Raw genomic sequence first — 21112 nt, 5'->3', positions numbered from 1 at the left:
ATCACAAACAAGAGACACGAATTTCATTAAATTCACATGCGTGTGAATTCTATAACAACAGATTCAGACATTTAAAAAAAATTATTTTTGTTCTTTATTGGCTCTCATGGACACACAATCAGGGGCAGAATCTGCTCTCAGACCCTTTAAAAACAAACAACAACAACAACAACAAAAAGAAAACAAACACAATTGGTAGTTTACAGGTTATGAGAGGTCATGTTACAATTAACCAGTTTAAAGAAAATCACCCACTGACTGTTTTTGATAATTAACTAATCAGTGAACCACTTCCAAGCTAAAGCGAAAACAGCTCCCCCAATCTTCCTCGGTGTGCAAATGTGCCTCTTGTGTCCGTTTATAGGTCATCACAGAGAGAAGACAAAATAGGATGGCCATTATTATTTTGTCATTTGCTGATATTTTATGAAAAAAAGTGAATTACAGGGAAAATAATGTGCAAATGTATCAATTATGGAAACTGCAACACTTATTCGTGTCTTTAAACAAAAGCTGAGCTAACACTTCATGTCTCTAACCCCTTCACACTGCGTCAAAGTGAATCGTGCACAGACAGCTGTCCCTTTAAAAACAACGTAAAGCCAGAAAGTCTATTGTTATCCACCGAACTGCTTCAGTTCTTGTTGTATTTATGTGGAGTTTTTCAGGTGCAAGTCTCTTCAAAGGCATGGATAACAGTGTCATATGCAGGAGGGGGCGTCTGCGAGGGTAGAAAACCTTTAAGCCCATTGTTGCCCAGCCAGAAGGAATGCCTCTTGTTTGACACAAGCGATGCTGAATCAGATGAGTTTGAAGGCGCTGCATCCTCAGACACCTGGGTGTCATCTCCCATATCTAGGGCAGGCCTGCTCTTCTTGGGCAGTGGGCGAAACGTGGATGTCTCTGCACCTGGCTTACTCCCCAGGGGGCCAACTGGCTCGAGAGAGGGCTGTCTGTAGACGCTCAAAAAAGTGCTTCGGTACAGGCCCAGCTGGCTGCTCGTGGCATCGTTTGTTTGTGAAGCGCCAGATTTCTTTTTGGAGTGCCTGGTGATCCTGGCTGTAGCCCGGCGCCTGGATGCCCAGGTCAGCAGAACGTAGATCAAAGCACCCAGCAGCAGGCCCACAAGCACAGATAAACAGAAGGCTAGAATCATATCGCCTGGAAACAGAGAAATCATGCAAAGTCTCAGAAAAGGGACTGCAGAGGGATAAAAAAAATGGCTGGAAATATTTAGTTTAGAGGGAGATAGGATGGATTGTGTTGTTCTCATAATGGGTAAATTATATATCCAAATGGTAGTTTCAGGAGAGGAACAGCTAAGATCTTAGAGTTGTTTTGAAATATTCCTCCGGTGTATTGATTTATTGTTTCTGGAAAACGCTATACTGGGCTACAATGTTACATAAAACCTTACATCATACCTGGTGTGTGGGTTTTTTAGTCTGTGTAGTGTCAGTGTGATGAAGTGCAAACAGACCATTTCATTTATGTCAAATGTATAAAAGATTTACTCAACATTTCCATCGTCATTCTTGTCCAGAAACAATGGAAACTTTTAAAATCACGTACTAAAATTGGACAGCCGCATAGAAAGCAATTCATATGTTATGTAAGACATCAAGACAGCTATGGCAAACAAAGCCTATCACAGATAAAAACATGTTCTACTATAGAAGAAAATATAAGAAACTCAAAGGGGGTATTTTAAGTGCTGTATACTTGCTGTTCTGACTCTGTCTGCAGTAAAGAATTGCATCCAAGATACTTGAATAGTACTGAAGTAGCAGCAGGACTCTATTTTGGCCCCAGACCATTCAGTACTTGTTTGACTGATCCAAAAATAATGTGCATTTTAGTATTTTCTAGTGATCTAATTTTGGATTGCAGGTTTTTTACTGTGAGACTGTATGTGTTGAATCAAGTGAAGAACTATCACATCTATATTTTAAAATACAAAACTTTGTACTTTTACACAGTGTAGGCTACAGCTTTGGGAAAGAAATGCAGATACACTCACCCAGATTGAATGATTTGTCTATTTCCAAAGAGGGATCCGTTTTATTTTGTGCCATTATTCCACTATGAGCCCAGTTCTAGATTCCACACAGACGGAGAAACACTGAGCTTTTTCCAAGACAGACTTTTTGCTTTTTCCCCCCTACAGTGTTTGCTGTGGCGGAAACTTTGCTGTCATGCTTCCTTCCCTCTCTGTCTTTAAAATTAGCAAATGCATTGCTTATCTGTGTGGGACATAACACAGGGAAACAAGCTCATTTCCTTTTACATCATTTCCTTACGATCAATACTTTTTAACGAGCCATTATTGACACTTTTTTTTACATTTAAAAAGCAGGCCATGTTTAAGAGATCTATTACTTATGTAACAATTTTATTCAGATCATTCAGTATCATATAGAAAGTTTTTCATGGATTTTCAGGCAAGTCAGAATAAATAGTCTTTCCTCATATGCCTGAGAAAGTTTTCAAGTGTCTTGACAAGGTTCTGGATAATGAAAACCTAACCATCCGCTTAAGAGTCTGCAGGGTATCAAGCTCTGAGTCTCTGTGGGGATTTCCTTCAATTGTTGCTGTGTTCCCACTTCATTCCTGCCCTAAGAGCTTTCAGGACAACAGCACAGCCTGAACCACAGCTCTCTGGAGCTCAGCACGTCTTTGTATTTTTGTGTTCCTCTGTTTTGTTTTCTAAGGTTTCGTTTCAAGCTTTCATTTAGTTAAAACGTGTTGTTTCTAGGTAAATGAGCTGATGCTCGTTTGTAAGACTGTCATGTCACAGAAAATTCCAGTAGGTGACGCCAGAGTAGTTGTAATGAGTTTTATTTCGAGCACTTGGTTTGCACATAGGGTTTGAAACATATTAAGGTATGATAGTGTACAGACTTGCTTTCCTTTAGGGGACAAACAACTTTGGCAAGCAATGGTTCGTGCAAGTCTCTAGAGAATAAAGATAAATTTAAATTTAGCACAAATGTGTGTTTGGTCGATTATTTCTTTGTAGTGACAATGATTCTTGGCTGTAGTGGGTGTCTGCTCTAAGCATGCCACGTTTAGGAAAACTTCAAGGTGGTGTTCCGCAAAATTTAGACATAAACACAAATTAATTTCTTTACTTTGATTGCTAAGTTTAAGTAATGAGCTCTGTGTGTGTTTGTATCATGAATTAAATGTAATACATGTAAACCAATACATGCTCATGCTTTAAGCTTGTAAATGTTAATAAGCAGCCCTTTTGTAGAGCAGAAGTGATTAAACAGTCTACTGAGGTCCCTCTAAAGGTTCACGCTGGAGGAGGATTTTTTTTTAACAATCTGGCAACCTGAAAATAGCTCTAGTAGCATATAAAGCAAAGCACATTAAATATTAATAAAGTAATTAATTACAGATTACAGATGATCTTTAATAGCCTTGTTTATTGATGTGCATGCACTGTATTAAACCACCACAGTGTGTTTCTTTCATTTATGCCATTTACCATTTACCATATTTGCTAAACATTTTAAAATGTTATCACTTTGCCATCAAAAGTAATTTATATTTAAAGGGCTATATACCCGGGAATCATCTGTGTTCTGCAGAAAAACAAACCCATTGTTCCTATTAATTAACAAACAAACAAATAGATTAGAATAGAATAGGAATGACAGGAGCTTGACCACACTTTCCCGAACCCTCCTCCTGCAGCGTGTGGTGCAGCTTGTTGCCAGCAGTTTGCCGCTCAGCTTCTTGCGGTCGCGAACTTATTGGCGGCTGCAGCGCTTCACGCCACCATGTTTCATTTTCAGAGTTACCAATGGCAACGAGGCAACACACGCGCAGCACACAGGCACTTCCCCTGTGAAGTTACTGTGCTCTTCAGTGCTCAATGCGGTAAGATGAAATGTCAAGAAGCTGCTGCAGATTTCTTGATTGTTTTTGTTTCATTCATTTATCCTCCTGTTTAATTACCTGTATTTTGTGCGCTCGGGCGTTTTCGTGCTCGGTCTTGTGTGTGTTGCTTCTGTAATGTTAGTAACTTCCTCTCTTGTCGAACTCGCACATGCACATACATCAGATAGCTCTACAGCTCTGCTACTTTGATAGACACTAGTTAAGAGTAAAGTAACTTGCCTGTAGGATTAGTAACGCATGGGAGCTTTGGATCCAAAGCTTGGTGTCCAGCTAAATTCAGAATTTACTTGAGCTAATCTTAATTTACATTTCCTCAGTCGACAGTTTAACTTCCTTTTTTGTTTTAAAAAAAACTTTGCTTTAGATAAATGAAAGCATCAGCCAAGGAGAAACCGTTTTTAGCCGTTATATCTAAATCTGTATCTATGACTTCCTGCCAGTTTCTAAGTGCAGTCAAATTCAGTCAAATGTCTTCATAGTCTGTAGCTTACCTATCATGTAAGCAAATATTTGACTGTTAGACTGTGTCATCATCCCCCCCCCCCCCCCCCCATTTGTAACACCTGTAGTCTTATAGGATCCTATATATGCATTTTCTTGAGAGTCAGAAAAGCACAAGTGTCACTAATACCATAAACCATGGCTCTCTTGTCCTTATACGTGTGCCCTCCTGGCTGTGATGCAATAATATGTTTAGTTATCTGTGAAAACATAGGAAACTAAATGCAATCAAGTATTATTTTGAATGAATTTGCCTGTCTCAAAGGATACTTGAATGATATTAAGGAGTAAATAGCACTTAGAGATGAGTTACTGTTGATCACAATCATTTACTGACTGATCTGTTGCAAATATCTATCTTATTAAGACCACTAAGAACTTAAAAGTAACTAACTAACAGGCTCTTGTGAAAGAAATCTTTGGAGACGTTTCATCTTTTAGGTTTTAAGTAGAACAATACAGCAAAATAATTCTGTTCAGTCTCAAGTGATATACCTTTCTGTCCAAGGCGGTGAATGGAAGAAGTGCCTCTATTGGACAGTAGACCTGCTTGTCCCTTCATGAAACCTGAGATTCAATTGGGCCTTCTCCTGCAGTGAAATTAGAAAGAAGCAGAGAGGAGGAGGGAGGAGCAGAGGGGATGTCCCACACGGGACAGTTGTGAAGGATCTTTTGCTCTCAGCATCAGTGACACCACCTTGTCATTACAGCTGCAAGGAGACAACATGGCTTCTCCGAGGCAGCCAGGTCGATCGTCTGTGGACATAGCTAATGTGATGCAGAGACTGCAGGGTAAGTGGCACTCTTTTGCTCAGCTGGTTTACGGACACAACATCCTCTGCTCCTGCACTGCTGCACTGTAATATTGTGCTGATTCAAAGTCTGGCTGCACGCCCATCTGAAGTTTGCCAACATTTGCAATCCAGGATGCTCACACATGCAGGCTTACATTTATACATGCTCACACACTTACAAAGTAGTATGTGAGCATGTGTGCTTACAGTTAGTAAACCTACTCTTAAAATAAATTTCTTGGCACTCTGCAAACTGTGTTGCCGGTTGATTTAAATAGTTTTAAAATGCCCAAAGTTTGCACTATAACATATGTGTTTCAGTACAAAGTTACACTACACTGCAGCTGACTTGTTCTCAAGCATTTGTAGGTTTTGAAAGCATAACAGAATCACACATTTGGCTAATTTGATATAGTGTGCACATGGTCCCTTTTGTCCAAGGCTTTTTTTCCAGGTAGTACGTAATCACATTTAGAGCATCAAGAAAAAATAATGTCGATTCCTGCAAATCTTGTGACCACACTACAAGAAGACATAGTGCGTTGTTTGGTGACCCAGACTGGGTAATTAAGAAGTTATTTGGAGGAACACAATTTGATTTATTTTGTGAATACGGTGAAATAAAGCACATGATTCATTTTCTTTTATCAGTTTGTCTTCACATCTTCACGTTAGATTTCATGTGAGTATTAGTAGGTCAAACTCTTAGTAAAGAGGCACACATTTTGACATCATGTCATGTCAAGTAGCATCAAGTCTTGTCACCAGTGCAGAGAACGCTGTGCTTCTTAAGTGCTAGAATGCTATTTAGTCAGAAAAGTTCTTTCAGTGAACTGATTTTTGCTCTTTAGTTGTAGGTTATTTTGGTTGTTGTTTATTTTTTGAGACAAGATAATGATTGCAAGAAACATTTAATCTCCCTCGAGTCTTGATAGGAGATACTGAATCGTAACAACAGTGCCTACACAAGTGCACAGACAATGCACTGAACAAGACTAAAACCTGACACCCTTTCTGTCCTTGGTAAGAGAATAGGTCGATAACGCGAGTCTCTTTTTGTTGGCGTCCCCCTTTTGTTACAAGGGCATTAGGCCACAACCATCATTTCACAAGTCTGGTCAAGTCTGGCACAGGTTTAGTTGTATTTCAGATATACAGTATACTAGGAAATTTCACACCTTATGGCGTGTCGCCATAGATACTGTTATGAAAGGTTTGTCTGTGGTTGTGCCAGTGCTGCCCAGTTCCTGCTGCAGAGAAACCTCATTTCCTGTGCATTGCACAGCTATTTCACTTTGCTTAATGGTAAAGTATGTTAACTAAAAGAAGGTTATAAATGTGTGACAAAGAACACTTTTGTGTGGCTGTTTTGATATCTTCATATTGGCTGAGCTGTACCCTGATGAGGGACTACCAGCTCACCCAGAGTTAATTGAAGCATGCTTGGATTGTTTCTTGACATTGCAGTATTGCCGAGTGATAAATATATGCCAAATCTCTTAGGTCTTACAAAGAAAATGATAAAAATCCTGTTAAAGTTCACATGATCAGTGCACAGATGGCACGATCTGCACTGCAAAGTGCCAGCCGCTGTTGTGTTTCATGCCAGGAAGTGTATATTAGTCACATCTGGAAGACATTAGCGTGCCGGTGATTTTAGATGGCAATCGGCAAGGTGCTCTTGATTTTTCCACTGGAAATCATATGCAGCTTCCTGTCAATTAAAGTATCCTACAGAGACAATTATTGCACACTCACTTTGAATGGAGCAACAGATGCATTATTGACAGCAAAGCCATTATGTAAAAAGGTAGATTAAGAACGTGTTGCTTCTATCATGGTTTCCCGCTGTTTGTCGCTTTCATTCAAAATCTTTATGATGGTTCACCTTGCAACCTTAAATGCCCTCGGGGTATAATTGATGCCTGTTAGTTGCCAGGTGGAGCATTCGTGACAGGCGTGTTCCTTTCATAATACGCTCACTGACTTCTTGTGGGTTTCACTCTAGTTGAGACCGTGTGTCAAACAGGATATGCGGAAACACAGCTGGTAAATTGTGTGCAGTGAATTGCGTGCGTAGGTTTCGGCCTTTCTGTGTAGTTTGCATGTACTGTGGGATTTCACAGGGTATTCTAGCTTCATCACAGTCTGAAGACATGCAGAAGAAGATGAAAATGGGTGGATGGATAAATGATCATTTAAAAAATGAAGAGCAAACACCGTTCAATCATGTTGTGGATATTGATGTTGCAAAGTTTGTTTACCAAGGAGCATTTTGCAACTTGGCATACATGTGTTTGTTGGCAACACATGTATGCCACAAACACAAATATCAAGAGTGGAAACAAAAACTTGTAACAAGCACGATCTGCATCACCATAATTATGTTGGTCCAGTATCGTCTTTGCAACTGACCAATCATGTTGTCTCAGCATTCTGTTAGCATTAGCCAATACGTTAGCTAATACTATTAGAACTGTCGCCAGCAAACCAACATGAGTAACTAATTTTGACTAACAGTAACACTAACTTGATAACATATTTGTTACATTCCAATAATCAATAAACAACATACTTGAAATGCCTGTTATTTGTTCCAGAAGAGAGTTTTACATTAAAAAAAAAAGGAAAATATTTCTTTTTTACTCCAAATTTCAAAGCTATGACATCACAACAGGGTGACTGGTCAGTTGCGATGTTGATCCTGGACCAACATTATGATGATTATGCAGGAACAACACCAACACATGTCTTCAAATTATTTTTCAGTCAGATCAGCAGCCCAAAATGTAGAGATATCCAGATTAAAAGATATAATTAGATATAAATGCTCACATGTAAAGGACTGCAACCAGTGAGTAACATTAGAGCAATAAATGTTTAGCGTGTGTCGCGTTCTTTGAGCTCTGAAAATCATACTTTTTGCTAAAACATATTCACAGCTTACATGTTGCCAGTGGTCACACTTTGATGTAAGAGTGCACCCGTTGTGTGCACCACAGTGGATTGTCGTTACATCATCAACAGAGTGACGGCAAGTAAATGAAAAAGAAAGAAAGAGAAGCATGCATGTCATCAGCCGTAAGAGATGCTTTTACTCTGCTGCGTCACTGACAGCTGGTGCAAACAGACAGCCATCAAACTCATTTTACCTCATGAACAAGGAGCCTAATTACTCTCCGCATCAGGCTGTTTTAGATTCCTAACATTGTAGAAGCTAGTTATTTCTCTGCAACAGCTTGTATTATGCTTATATGTCTTTGTTTTTGAAAATTAGATTACACCGTTGCCATATTACTATGAAGATAAGTAAGCCATTCTAAGTAACACATTCTCACTCATGCATTTCACATGGGGCTGGCTGGCTTGAGTCCAACTGCACATCATTTCTTGGCCTACTTGATTGTTGTTGGCCTGTTGGAGCTCAATTAGGGCTGCTGCCGACTAAATGGAACAAAAGTAAGCTTTTACAGTGCTCCCAGGTGACCACCGTTAGCCAGTGAAGCTGAGCACCGACTCTACAGTATTTCCAGTGGTATCATCTCTCCTAAGATCACCTTAAGTACCTCATTACTCACATGAATTGCAGGTGTTTTAGTGGTTTGATGTGTTGTGTGCTATTTCCAGTTGAGTGTATGCACTTTATTTGCCACTTATCTATTAGTATTATGTCATTGATGATTAAGTATGACACAAACATAACGACTCATGATTGCATGCTGTTTTAAATAGTCCTAGGCAGAGCTTTTAAATCCAGATAGTAAGGTGTGAGCTACCCGCTACCTGCATCTTTTTACAGGAAATGAGCCTTTTAAACAATTCAATTCAGTTCAATTCAATTTTATTTATATAGTGCCTAATCACAACAAAAATTGCCTCAAGGCGCTTCATAGGTACAGAGAAAAACCCAACAATCATATGACCCCCTATGAGCAAGCACTTTGGCGACAGTGGGAAGAAAAAACTCCCTTTTAACAGGAAGAAACCTCCGGCAGAACCAGGCTCAGGGAGGGGCGGCCATCTGCTGCGACCGGTTGGGGTGAGAGTTCAGGACTCTGGACAGCTCCTTTATACCATGCTGAGCATTGCACCGAACAGCTGGAACATCAGGAAAAGTTCAATAAGTCTTAAGTTTATTGTTTTGTTCATTTTGATGTTCTCATTGTTTTTTGGGGTGGGATATCGAACATCAGTACTTTTGTTTCCTTGCATAGAATAACAAGAACTTGCTACTGATTGCCAGATTTTTATTGTTTTAACTCACTGAAGATAATTTATCTGAATTTCTCCCAGGCTCCGCATCTGGTTATATGTTTTCGCAAACCTTCCTGCCCCACATGCCGGTTTGTTCACCTTCTCCGGTTGGTACTAGGGGTCTGCCCTTCCTGCGAGCTGCTGCCAGTCTCACTGATGCCTTTCCCAAACCCCAGTCTCAGGCCCAAGTCTTTTTCCACTCCATATGGCATTTTCTTTCCACAAATAATCATAATAATATTGGTCACACATGATTGGCTTCTTAACATGATACAGTTATTGTTTGACTCATACCTAAGCAGGAGTTTATCGAAAACAGTGCCTTTCATTTAAACAACACTTATAATTTGAGCGGCTTTAGACTGAAGAAAAAAGCAGAAAAAACATCTTTATATGTTAAGTTGTTCAACCACACCCATATTGGCACTAGTATCCAATATTTTTTTTACATGATTCCTGCCCTAGTTGCCTCTGATAGGAACAAAAACAGATCACTTCCTTTGCAGTTGAGATCTTTTCCTGGGTTGGACCTGTCTGATATGGAGAGTTTGGTATTTAGCTGAGCTGAGTAATAGTTTTAGTACCTCTAAAAGCTTATTGTTCTCAGTATGGGCAGCTTTACGCGTCATTTTAAGAGTACCGATAACCTTTTGATGTTTAGATAAAAAACAGAAAAACATTTTCACCCAAATAGCTTTTCTGGGCCAGTTTCACCAGCAGTCTATAGCGCGATAATAATAGAACGGCAACCTCAGGCCTATTTTTAACATATCAGAGAGGCTTTTAGCATGCTGGTGGTCTTGAAAGAATAAAGGGATTTTTCTGCAGGAGCTGAGAAGGTATCATGTGCCATACTTAGTAACTGTTGTATGTTATATACAGGAGAGTTGAGTGGTAGTCAGACTGGTCAGAGCTGAGGGGGTTCTTCGAGGTCTTAATAGAACAATACGGGCACGCTTGAGAGCTTTAACATGCTTCTTTTTGTACAAAGGGGATCCCGGCGTGGGTGTGTCTGCTTTGACGTCACAATAGCATTGACACTGAGAGAGCAGGTGGTAGACATCACTCACTAGACTGCATTAATTATTAAGATTAGTTGTAGCATAGAGAGCTTTGTGAAGAAGTCTAATTTTGCTCTTTAATAAATAAACCTAAATGTAATTTATTTATTTGTGCTGTGAAGAAAGTAACTTGTTGAAGTTTTAGTTTTAGTTTGTCTTGGCTTTTTAATGCTTTTAAATGTGTCAGTCTCATAGAGGATTAGGCAAATCTAAGAGGCAAATACAGCCAAACGCGCACACACACACACACACACACACACACACACACACACACACACACACACACACACACACACACACACACACACACACACACACACACACACACACACAAACCAAGCTTAAATCGGGATAATGCATCCAGGGCTGTGACATCACCGCCTCCCGCATGCTGATTGGTGGAGCCATGCTTCAAGCTGAGCTCCCTCCAGCCTCAGATGGTACGATGATACAGCGAGGCAGTAGAGCGGGGGCTGTGCACATCCACACAGGCATGGCTCCTCTGGATGGGAAAAACACAGGAAGAAGAAAGGATGGGATTGTAAATCACCCTTTCTGTTAGGGTTTTCTGCTTTGCCGTTTGTGTGCGCGTGTGTATGTGTGTGTGCTTGTGTGAGTGTGTGTGTGTGTCAGGTTGAGGGTGTCAGGGAGGAGGGGACGTATTCATCACAGCCTCCAGCAGCTCTTTTGCTTTCACTGGGAAACCAGACAGCCAGATCTGTTTTGCTTCCTGCTGGAAAAAGGGTGCAAGGACATCTGGGTGTTTTTGTGTCAGTTTTTCCACTCTGGATTTTATTTTCTCGCGCACACATATATGCACACTGGAACTCATGAAATGCACAGGGCGAGAGCCGGAGAGTGGGGTGTAGAATGGCTCACTATAAGGATGTATCTGTCAGGAAGACTTCTTTAAATCTGGTGACTGGATTTTTTCAGTATCTTCGTGGTAAGTAGGGCATCATCTCTTGTCTGTGTGGTCGTATGTGGCTAATATGGGGCATAATATATCCTAATGCTTTGTAGGTGAATCCCTGCTTTGAGAACTAGTTAGCCTGCTGCCCAAACACAGCTCAGTGTTGCATCCTTGCATGTTCACATCTGTATGTACTTGCTATGCTTCAGTGGGCATCCCTAGTGCATCAGTGATGAAGCATTTGCCTGTGGGTTAACTTGATATCTTTGCTCCCTCTATAGTGTTCGCAATGCCTCCTTAAACACGTGACCACTGTCTATATCTCCAAGGGTGGATATTTGAAAATGGCCACTCTGTGTGGCATGCAGCATTAGCCAACTGGTATGTTTGACAGAGTGTTAGAAATCACTTCTCACCATGTCAACAGCCAAAGCAAAGAAATGTGTTGTTTTTATTACACATCCTGAATAATGCATGAGGGATTTGGAATGAATATATTAATAGGCCACAAGAGAGGCTGAGGGTGACCTAAACAATCACACATGTTAACGCTGGACATGCAGGGTTTGCGGGGTGAGAAACTGCCTCTCTACTCATCCTCTAATCTCCTGGTGTGACCTCCTTTGGAGCGCACTTCCCAGGAGGATCCTTTATACTAGACCTGGTAATCAACCGCACACATCTAAATAGTCCACAAATTATGCATGCGGACATACACGGTGCAGGAGTGCTCCAATGCTACCAGACATTATATAGTGTAAGTTATGACAAAATATTATTCTGACCGTGGAAGTCCAAAAATGGTTTCAAGTCACAAAAGTTTAAGCGAGATTATTATTTTATGTGTTTTATGATTTTTTTTTTTTAGTAGTTTACTATGTGTGTTCGTTTCATCTGGTGGTTTGTTCACTATAAATATCACCAGTTCTTCTGGTGAGCCTAACGTTGGAGCATAATGTATCGGAGCATGCGATTTAGCGATCATGTGTTGACATGGACTATGTTCCTTTAATTTCCAGATGAGCAAGAGGCAGTGCAGAAGAGAACCTTCACAAAATGGATCAATTCTCATTTAGCCAAGGTAAGTGTGAGTTTCCATCCATGCAGTTCACTGCTTTCTTTACTTAACTAACCTAAATCACTTATAAACTATCGGAAATGTAATTTACAGGCTGATCAAACTCACTTAAAGCAACCTGTCAAACTTGTCATATTTATGTAGCTTCTATTTTCAAGCTGCTGACCTGTCAGATCTGTAAAAGGAAATGATTTTTGCCACGTGACAACACCAGCCTTTATAACACTGCACAAGACAAATGAATTTATCCAGTTAGCTGTAAATAATGACATCGTTTACCAAGATGCTTAAGCACTCAAAACAAAATCCTGTTTAATGAGACTGGGCTGTTGTTTTACAATTGGTCTAATGAAGGGGAAGGGACAAACTCCACATACATACAAACCTGTGATTCTTCAGGTTAGATCAGACAAAGATCAGTTCAGTTTTAAAGAATCAAACTTGGAATATTTATAGTCAAAGTGAAATGGATTTAAGGATTAACTAAAAACTGGCGTTTGAGCTATGTGTTTGTAGTTTTTTTAGCGTTTGTGTGTCTTCTGTTTAAGAGTGCGTAAGTATGTGTGTTGGTGTTCGGCTATTCATGTACTCTGTGTGTGCGTCGGCGTGTGTGTGTGTTTGCGGAGAGGATTGGCAGGGACAGTGATGCAGTGTGCAGATGGAGAGCAAGAGGGTGAGGACTGTTCCCTGCAGGCCGTCGTCTGCTTATAAGGTTCATGCATGTAAATTACAAGGGCCTAATGCACAACAATAACACATGCCCACATGCTGTATTGCATCACAGTGGGACTGGAATGCGTCAGGAGCTAAATTAGATTGCGTCCGTTGATGTACTGCATACCAGAAATTACTCAAAATATAAATAACTAGCTGGGAATCTTTATGTAACTGCAGATGACACAGCAAAATGTGTAGCATGGGGCAACGCTGCTTGTTTTCAGTCTGGGATCTGGCAAAGGATTTGGTTTAGAGGGGGCCTTTTGTTGAGCCTGATCTGCCCACGATAGTTCAAAGCTTGGCTTCTAAAACTTTAGAAGAATCTGAGTAATGTGGTGGGCCAGAGTTGGGACGCGCTGTTGGTCTATTCATCATTATTCATGCACTGCGCTCAAGCTCACACACTGCGCATACCAATAGGACTAATGTAGCATAAGCCACATCATGAAAGCCATTTCACACAGTCAGGTTTGCACTGCAAGCAACTCCTGAGCAACCGCCTGATTTACCAGAAGAATTAACAGTGGCGACTTTTCTTCTCAATTTTTTTTTTTGCTGTCATGAAAAAATTCTACATAAAGATTTGGTGCACTCGTGTATAAATATTTAAGAATCGCTTTGAATTAAATTAGCTTTTTATAGATGAGTGTTGAACAAAGTTTATCAAAGTTTGAACTTCCTCGAGTTGTCACACTTCCGTTCAGCCTTTGTGCCCATTTCCTCTGATATTGTGTTACTAAGCAACTTTCCAGTGATTCTCACTGTTTTTCCACTGCTAAGCGTTTGCTGATAGCGCAGTAATTTTTAAGTTTCCAGGGTACGTGCGATTTTCCAAACTACAAAGGCTGCTTTATGCTGAAGGGCTGCTTTTTCTTTTTATCTAACAGAAATAGAATAGATCACGACATATAGATAAAACTCTTTAAACTTACATTCCTAAAATTGGGTCTCATACTTCAATGTGGATATTAAGCTGCAGTGTTGAAGGAACAATGTGCATTTTAATTAGGTTGTATAAAGAGGTGAAAAATCACAGGAAAAACCCAAATGGTGATCCCACGCAGTGTTATACTGTCTGGGCATTTACTGAGATTTTTCATTTAGATCATACAGAGCTGAGCACAATAAGAGATTATCTAATGTTGTTTTGTGACAAAAAGACAAAACAGTACATGCAACCAGTAACAAGACAGTAGCTTGCTTCTTCATGCTGCTTTGCCCCAAATAGGCAGCCAACAGCATCCTGTCATGGAATATGTTGAGTTGTGAAATGGCCCGTATACAGTGCCAAATAAAGAATTCCCATGGTGAGCTTTGCTTTTAATTACAGCTTCACTGTGCTGAATAAATAAACATGTGTTCTGGTTATTTATTCTGTGCTGAACGTGTAAAACAGTACGTCATAACGCTGTCATTCATGTTGGAGAATCTGCAGTTCTGTAAAAGTGTGGATATGTTATCAGGAGACAGTAACCGGTTAGGGTTAAATGAGTACCATCGCCTCAGGACTGGGCACCAAGCCACTGCTGAGGAAAAGGCACCATCTTTTCAGCTGCAGGGAGGCTGTGTAGTTGTTGCTAACAAGCTTGTTTCTCACAAACAGCCTTTGGTTTCTCCTCTTTGCTGTAATGTGCTGGTATCCTTCGATATGCCAGACTTCATAGTGTAATGGTTTAGCTTCTAATTACTGCAGATTTTCATGACATTTTTGCTTCTGCACATTAAAACCGTCTTCTCTCCTTCAGCATAAACCACCACTGGAGGTAAATGACCTGTTTGAGGACATCAAAGATGGGGTGAAGCTCTTGGCACTGCTTGAGGTCCTGTCTGGCCAAAGACTTGTAAGTATTTATTTTTTTTCAGGATCTAGGCATAAATTAAATGAATTTACATTCATGTGAAAACGAAAGATTGCACAGGACTTTCAATTTACAGTCCTGTGAAAAACTAATTACGCTCCATGATGCAGTGCCTTGTAACACCTTTAGAAGCAATAACTTTGATTGCTTTCTCTATGATTTTATCATCTCTCACTTTGTTGTGAGAACATTTTGGCCCATTCTTTTAATCCTGCTTCAGTTCAGTGAGGGTTGCAGACATTCTGTCTGAAGGTACCACCACAGCATTTTAGTCACCTTGAGGTCAGGACCAGTGCAACACCTTGATGCTTTTATTTTTAAGCCATTCAAGTTGTAGATTCACAGATATGCTTGAGATCATTGTCCTATGATGGAACCCATTTTCGGTAAAGCTATAGCTGTTGGACAGATGGTTTCACATTTGACTCTAAAATACAGAGGAGTTCATGGCCACTGTACTTCAAAATTAAATACTGTGTTTGTTTTTATGTGATTGTGGGCAGAACTCTTCACTTTGGTCTCGTTTGTGTAAAGAACATTATTCTAAAAGTCTTTTAGGTTGTTCAGATCCAACTTTTCAAACCTAACCTGTGCTGCCATGTTCTCGTCTGACAACCATTCTGAACAAGCCTTATTTGTTTAGTCTTTCTTGAATTGGGCCTGTAGATTCTGAGTTGTAGCTCTTGGATGTTCTGGGATTTCTCCGAGGATTGCATGGTTTGACCTTGGGCTGAATTTGCAGGGAAGTCCACTTCTGGGAAGTTCTGCATGTTTTCCACTTGCAAAAAAACTTTCTCATTGTGTAATGATGGACTTCAAATTGCTTCAAAATAGCCTTATAACCCTTCTCAGACTAATGTTCAGCAACAATTGCTTCTCTTATGTAGTTATTAATGTTTTCCTCCTTGACATTGTATTAACACGCATCTGAAAGCTCCAGACCTGCAACCTGCCAAAATATGTGCTTTTACTGGGGTGGTCACACTTGCTGATAATCAGTTAATAAAGTGGATTTGATTAGCAGCAATTGACTGCTACTTACCTTGTAATTAATATGGAACCACTAAGCGTGTACTTAGGATTTTACAGGACCATACAGTATGTGGGGTTTTAATGTTAATGTTCTATTCTGTTAAATGAAGATGCTAGCAAAACCTACGTAATGATTTATTTTGTCCTGTGTTTAAAGCAACAAGCAAATCTAGTAGTATATACTATACTGTAAACTTAGACAACTAAGTTTCATTGAAAAGGTAAACATTTAGTCGTGGATTACTGTACAAGGACTTAATTTTGATCTCAGCCTCCCCGCTGTGAGGAGCTGTTAGTACTACAGTGCCGCTATTTCACTCTCTCCTGACACAGAAATACAGAAACACACACACACGCGCTGACCCAGATTCTGTTTTGCAAGTTCTGATTAGACCTGTCTTGATACAGACTTCCATGTCATCTGTAAAGCTGTTGGTTGGCAAATGAGTCATTCACTCTTTTCATGGTGAACAGTGTTTGAGGATTTCACTTACCGCTTTGGTCGTATTAGATCAGCCAAGATTTTAATATAGACAGATATGATTGGTTCTAACTCATGCTTTAAAGCTTGGGATTGTATTTTTTTTTCTCAAGGCAACTTTGGCACTCTGCTGTTAATTTATATACGAAAAGTCCTGCTACTTCTCACAGACCACTCCCTGTGTGTTACAGTGAGTCAGGGGTAGCTGCAAACAAACACAGCTTTTGTGGGATTAATAAAGTTATCTGAATCTGAATTTTACAAATTAGATGGCAGATGGTTGGATGAAGATATCCTTAACTTTAATGAGCTAGCTAAATTTTGACTTTCTGTCCTTTCTGTCTTAAGCCTCGTGAGCAAGGCCGCCAGCTGAAGAGGATCCACTGGGTTTCCAACATCGGCACTGCACTCAAATTCCTCGAAGGCAGGAAGGTAAGCATGCAGTCATAATGACAATTTGACCTTTCACAGTAAATTTTGTCAAGTATTTTTCTTCCACAACTGAATATAATACTTGAAATATGTGACATGTCTTCAAGAAGTCAAGGTATGGCTAATAACCCCCGAGAAAAAGCTTTTGATTGGCTATTTGGTTAGTATGCATGAGGTAGCTGTCGGTAGAAAATGCACTACGTTTAGAGAAGCAGGAAACGGGACTTCTTGATTACATAAGCCATCTCTAAATCTCTTGGCTCTGTTGAAGCCTGTGTCCCACTTTCATTGGAGTTCCCTCAGGACTGAGACTTCTATTGTTGTGATCTCTCTCCCATCACGTGTGGCTTCAGTCTGTGTATCGAGGATCACCGGTCAGTCGCCAGTAAACGCCCTGTGTGATCATATGCTGTATGCATCCTTTTCTTTTGATGCACGATGTAGACTATGCAATGCTTGGATACAATCATTTGTTTTCTATAAATGTAGCCATTAAGCTTTTCTACTGATGTGTGTTTAAAGCATTTTGACTACACCACTGATTACTGGTATGTTTGGCTCCCTAAATTCCAAAAGCAGAGATGCGAACATGACAAATTGTAGCAGTTCTTCAATGCAGGGTTTGAAACGCTGTGTTGCATCTGCTTTCGCTTTAACCTTTAGTTGAATACTTTTCTTTTGTTCATCTGGTTGACTCTTCATTGTGGCTGTTTGTGCCTTCTGCCAGTGACAATACTTAACTGCATCAAAGACGTGGCTTTGATGACTTTGAACAAAAAAAGCTTGCAGATTTCTTTGGACTGTGTAACTGAAAGGGTTCCTTTGGGTTGAACGTCTCACTTCTAGACTGCCTGAATATGACTTAACTCTCATAATAACCTTTCGCTTGGCTTTTGTTTCAGATCAAACTTGTTAACATTCATGCAACTGACATCGCAGATGGCCGACCATCAATTGTCCTTGGGTTGATATGGACTATTATCCTCTACTTCCAGGTAATACTTCATCTCTCTTTAAATCCCAAAAGTTTTATTACATTGTCTCTCTCCAAGGTGAGTTGCTCTCCTGCAAGTAACACCCTCTGATCATTTTTTATGGTCAACATTTAATGTATTGCTAATCTTTATGCTGTCTAACCTTTACAAAGGACAAAGTATGTAAGTCAAGCAGCTTAAAGGTGATGTTAAAAATGACAGATGCAGGGAAATCTCAAGACATGCTGCCATGTTGTCCTTGTTTTCTCTTCTTTTCTCTCAACTAGATTGAAGAGCTAACCAGTAACCTGCCAGCCCTTCAGGCTCTATCCAACAGCAACTCTTCCGTGGAGAGTATTACCAGCTCTGGAACAGGAAGCCCTCCAATGAAGAGAAAGGTGGTCAACAAATTTAAGGGCAATGCCAAGAAGGCACTGCTCCAATGGGTGCAGTGTACAGCAGCCAAGTATGTCACTTTAAAAATCATCATCATGATATATATCATATCGGAAAGGTTCGTGTATGCAAAGTCTGCAAAATGAACATTTTCACATTTTTCTTTTTTAAGGAATTTTGGAATTGAGGTGAAGGACTTTGGTCCCAGTTGGCGTGATGGCGTTGCATTCCAGTCAGTGGTGCACGCCATCAGACCTGACCTGGTGGACATGGAGGTGGTACGGCGAAGAAGCAACAGGGAGAATTTGGAGGAGGCCTTTTCACTCGCAGAAAACGAGTTGGGCATTCCCCGTCTGCTGGATCCAGAAGGTGTCCTTGACCTTTTCAACAGCTCGCATTAATTATTCCAGAGTTGCAGGCTATTCTTGCAAAGTGGTATTGAGCATGCATGCTTAACTGTTGAGTGTATGTTTGCTAGTGTTTTAGCACAGGAAATTGTGCTGCTAAGTTGTGTGGTGGAAAATACCACCCTACAGAGGATTAATATTCTGTGCTATCTGTAGCTCTGAGTTTCAGTCTGTGTAGAAGCAGTCTGCAGCAGCTCTGCAGTCCTGTCTTCTGTAGCAGAGTCGTGATGCTTTATTGCAGCTACACATTGAAATGCCTTTGCTTTTACAGGAGCTTGACCCCGTTTTCTAGAAACATCAGGTCAAGGATGGAAATGAAAAAGACATGTATAATTAGCCGGCAGGCCTTGGGAGAGTTATCCTAAGGACACAAAGTATTTATGTGCCATACTGACTTAATACCAAAAGTAATGACTATGTCAGATATCCTCCTCATCATAGCACATTTTACCTTTAATACTGACAGGATTATTAAACGTCTCAATATATTTGCATCCATTTTTAATATGATTCTTTTTGTATTCTTTCAACAAGTGCAGTGGACAATGTTTATGTTAATCTGCAGATGTGGACGTAGACAAGCCAGACGAGAAATCCATCATGACATACGTGGCGCAGTTTCTGAAGCACTATCCGAACCCCCATCATTCTGAGACTGACGGTCAGCAAGATGAGGTAGCTAACCCTAAATTTATCATTTATTTTTCAAGTGTATGTAGGCAGTGATAGTTTGGGGTAAAATGGGGATTAGAATGAATGTGTAACTACATACGTTACTACATTTAAATTTGTACTTAGTGCCTACAGTTTTTCCAAAAACTGCCGACATACAGAGAACAGTCCATACTTAATGAAAGTTGCTTCATCTGCTGCTGAGCAAAAGTTTTGAATAGCTGTGTCTGCTTATATGTGATTCTTGTCATTTTATCACATAAAGCTTAAGTGAGATAAAGCAATCATTGCATGATCACAGCATAAATATAATCATCAATATAGTTTTCCATCAACATGGGCTCATTTAATTTCGTTCTTTAATTTATTTTTTGTGCACAATAAGCTGCTTCTTGGCTCAATTCCAACTTTTGCACTGTCAGTGCCAGTGCTCCAGGTGAGCGTTCAGGTCACGGCGCTGCATGCTTCCTGTTTGGAGTGAATGTCCACCTCGATCTTGTTCCATTTTCTATCCACTTTATTTCTTTTTCCCTTGCTGTTCTAATGCTTTTATCACATATTTGCATCTCTCCGCTTTCCTGGATAGTTTGGTCCCCAAGATATAGAGCAAATGCTTGAGGTATGTTCAACTTAAAAGACTAAATCAGAGTTTCTAACAAGATACTGTCTGTACACCCTTTTCTTCTACCTTAACTTTTAAAACTATTTAGTCCTTAAATGTAGAGGTTGTGTTTGCGTGTGGGTCTCTTTGCAAGTTGAGTCTTGAGTCTAATCTTTAACTGTGTGTGTTCGGCATGTCATTTTTACTTGAGATTCCCATTGGCCTGCTTATAATGAAAGAGATTAGGTCTGTTCCCAATCTAAGCTGTATGTGTGCTGATTGTGACAGAGAGAGGAGCGGAAGATGCTGAGAGAACTAAAGGTGTTTTTAGATCAGCTGGAGAGAGATGTGCTCCGGGCCCAAGGAACAGAGGGAAGCCTTGCTGACAAGTACCAGGTTAGTGAGGTGTGGCAAATGGACTGTAGCATTCTTCTTTGGAAAACTCATTTAGCAATGTGTGTCTCCTTTTTTTAGGCATTTAAGAACTTCCGTGTCCAGTATGAAATGAAGAAAAAGCAGACAGATCCACTCTTACAGCCAGTCCAAAAGGATGGCAAGCTCTCTGTGGATCAAGCTCTGGTCAAGCAGGCCTGGGACTGTGTGTCTACCAGGGTAATTGTACTGCATGAATAATTCATTATGGGCCACATAGACAGCAGGAAAATTTGTGATAATTAACCACACATGAATTAAATAAAACCTGATGATTAGCAATAATCATTCTTTTTTAGTTGTTGTCCTTTTCTTGGCTAAAAAGATTGGATTGATGCACTGGAGGCTCTGAGAAACACCAGTCAGGGTTCATCTATTTACTCGTTGCCAATGAAAGTTCAGTGGGGTGCAAGCGGTTTGTTCAGAGGGGGAGGAGATGGGAACAGAGGCGATTTTGTTCACGGGGTGGTCTACTCCTCGAGACCTCCACAGCTTGTCTAGACTTGCATAACACTCTTTTGTGGCCTGATTGCTTGTGACCATGTGGAAATGTTATGCCCAGCATAGCCTCCTGTACGGTGGGATCTTGCTTTGGTAGA

The 21112-nt window shown here is 40.3% G+C and overlaps 2 protein-coding genes across 3 annotated transcripts in view; one reads left to right on the top strand and one right to left on the bottom strand.

The window, feature by feature from the left end:
• Positions 1 to 98: 98 nt before the first annotated feature.
• Positions 99 to 2185, bottom strand: myct1b (myc target 1b). Its single transcript, XM_085391669.1, has 2 exons — positions 2021 to 2185; positions 99 to 1161 (listed from the first exon to the last, which is right to left on the bottom strand). The coding sequence occupies exons 1-2, from the start codon at positions 2073 to 2075 to the stop codon at positions 665 to 667; spliced, it is 552 nt and encodes a 183-aa protein (XP_085247795.1). The 5' UTR covers positions 2076 to 2185; the 3' UTR covers positions 99 to 664.
• A 1668-nt stretch (positions 2186 to 3853) lies between these two features.
• Positions 3854 to 21112, top strand: part of syne1b (spectrin repeat containing, nuclear envelope 1b) — a 75534-nt gene continuing 58275 nt past the window's right edge. Inside the window, exons 1-12 of one of the 2 annotated variants that reach the window (XM_085392123.1) lie at positions 3854 to 3888; positions 5121 to 5202; positions 12452 to 12513; positions 14973 to 15068; positions 16948 to 17031; positions 17934 to 18026; positions 18293 to 18471; positions 18574 to 18770; positions 19374 to 19483; positions 19866 to 19916; positions 20370 to 20477; positions 20556 to 20693. In XM_085392123.1, coding sequence (XP_085248249.1) covers positions 5136 to 5202; positions 12452 to 12513; positions 14973 to 15068; positions 16948 to 17031; positions 17934 to 18026; positions 18293 to 18471; positions 18574 to 18770; positions 19374 to 19483; positions 19866 to 19916; positions 20370 to 20477; positions 20556 to 20693 — 1185 coding nt within the window. In that variant the 5' untranslated portion in view covers positions 3854 to 3888; positions 5121 to 5135. Of the gene's footprint in view, positions 3889 to 5120; positions 5203 to 11045; positions 11466 to 12451; positions 12514 to 14972; positions 15069 to 16947; positions 17032 to 17933; positions 18027 to 18292; positions 18472 to 18573; positions 18771 to 19373; positions 19484 to 19865; positions 19917 to 20369; positions 20478 to 20555; positions 20694 to 21112 lie in introns of those variants that run through there. The other variant, XM_085392124.1, reaches the window with a different exon arrangement.

Source organism: Rhamphochromis longiceps, linkage group LG19 (assembly GCF_057381845.1).
Source record: "Rhamphochromis longiceps isolate RC_006_pf linkage group LG19, R_longiceps_female_GT1.1, whole genome shotgun sequence".
Taxonomy (NCBI): Eukaryota; Metazoa; Chordata; class Actinopteri; order Cichliformes; family Cichlidae; genus Rhamphochromis; species Rhamphochromis longiceps.
The sequence above is the reverse complement of the archived record's forward strand: the minus strand, read 5'-3'. Positions and strand labels throughout refer to the sequence as shown.

Coding starts and splice junctions, on each gene's coding strand:
- myct1b (XM_085391669.1), bottom strand. CDS start 2,075: ATGGCACAAAATAAAACGGATCCCTCTTTGGAAATAGACAAATCATTC. Junction 1,162..2,020: donor AGACAAATCATTCAATCTGG/GTGAGTGTATCT, acceptor CTCTGTTTCCAG/GCGATATGATTCTAGCCTTC.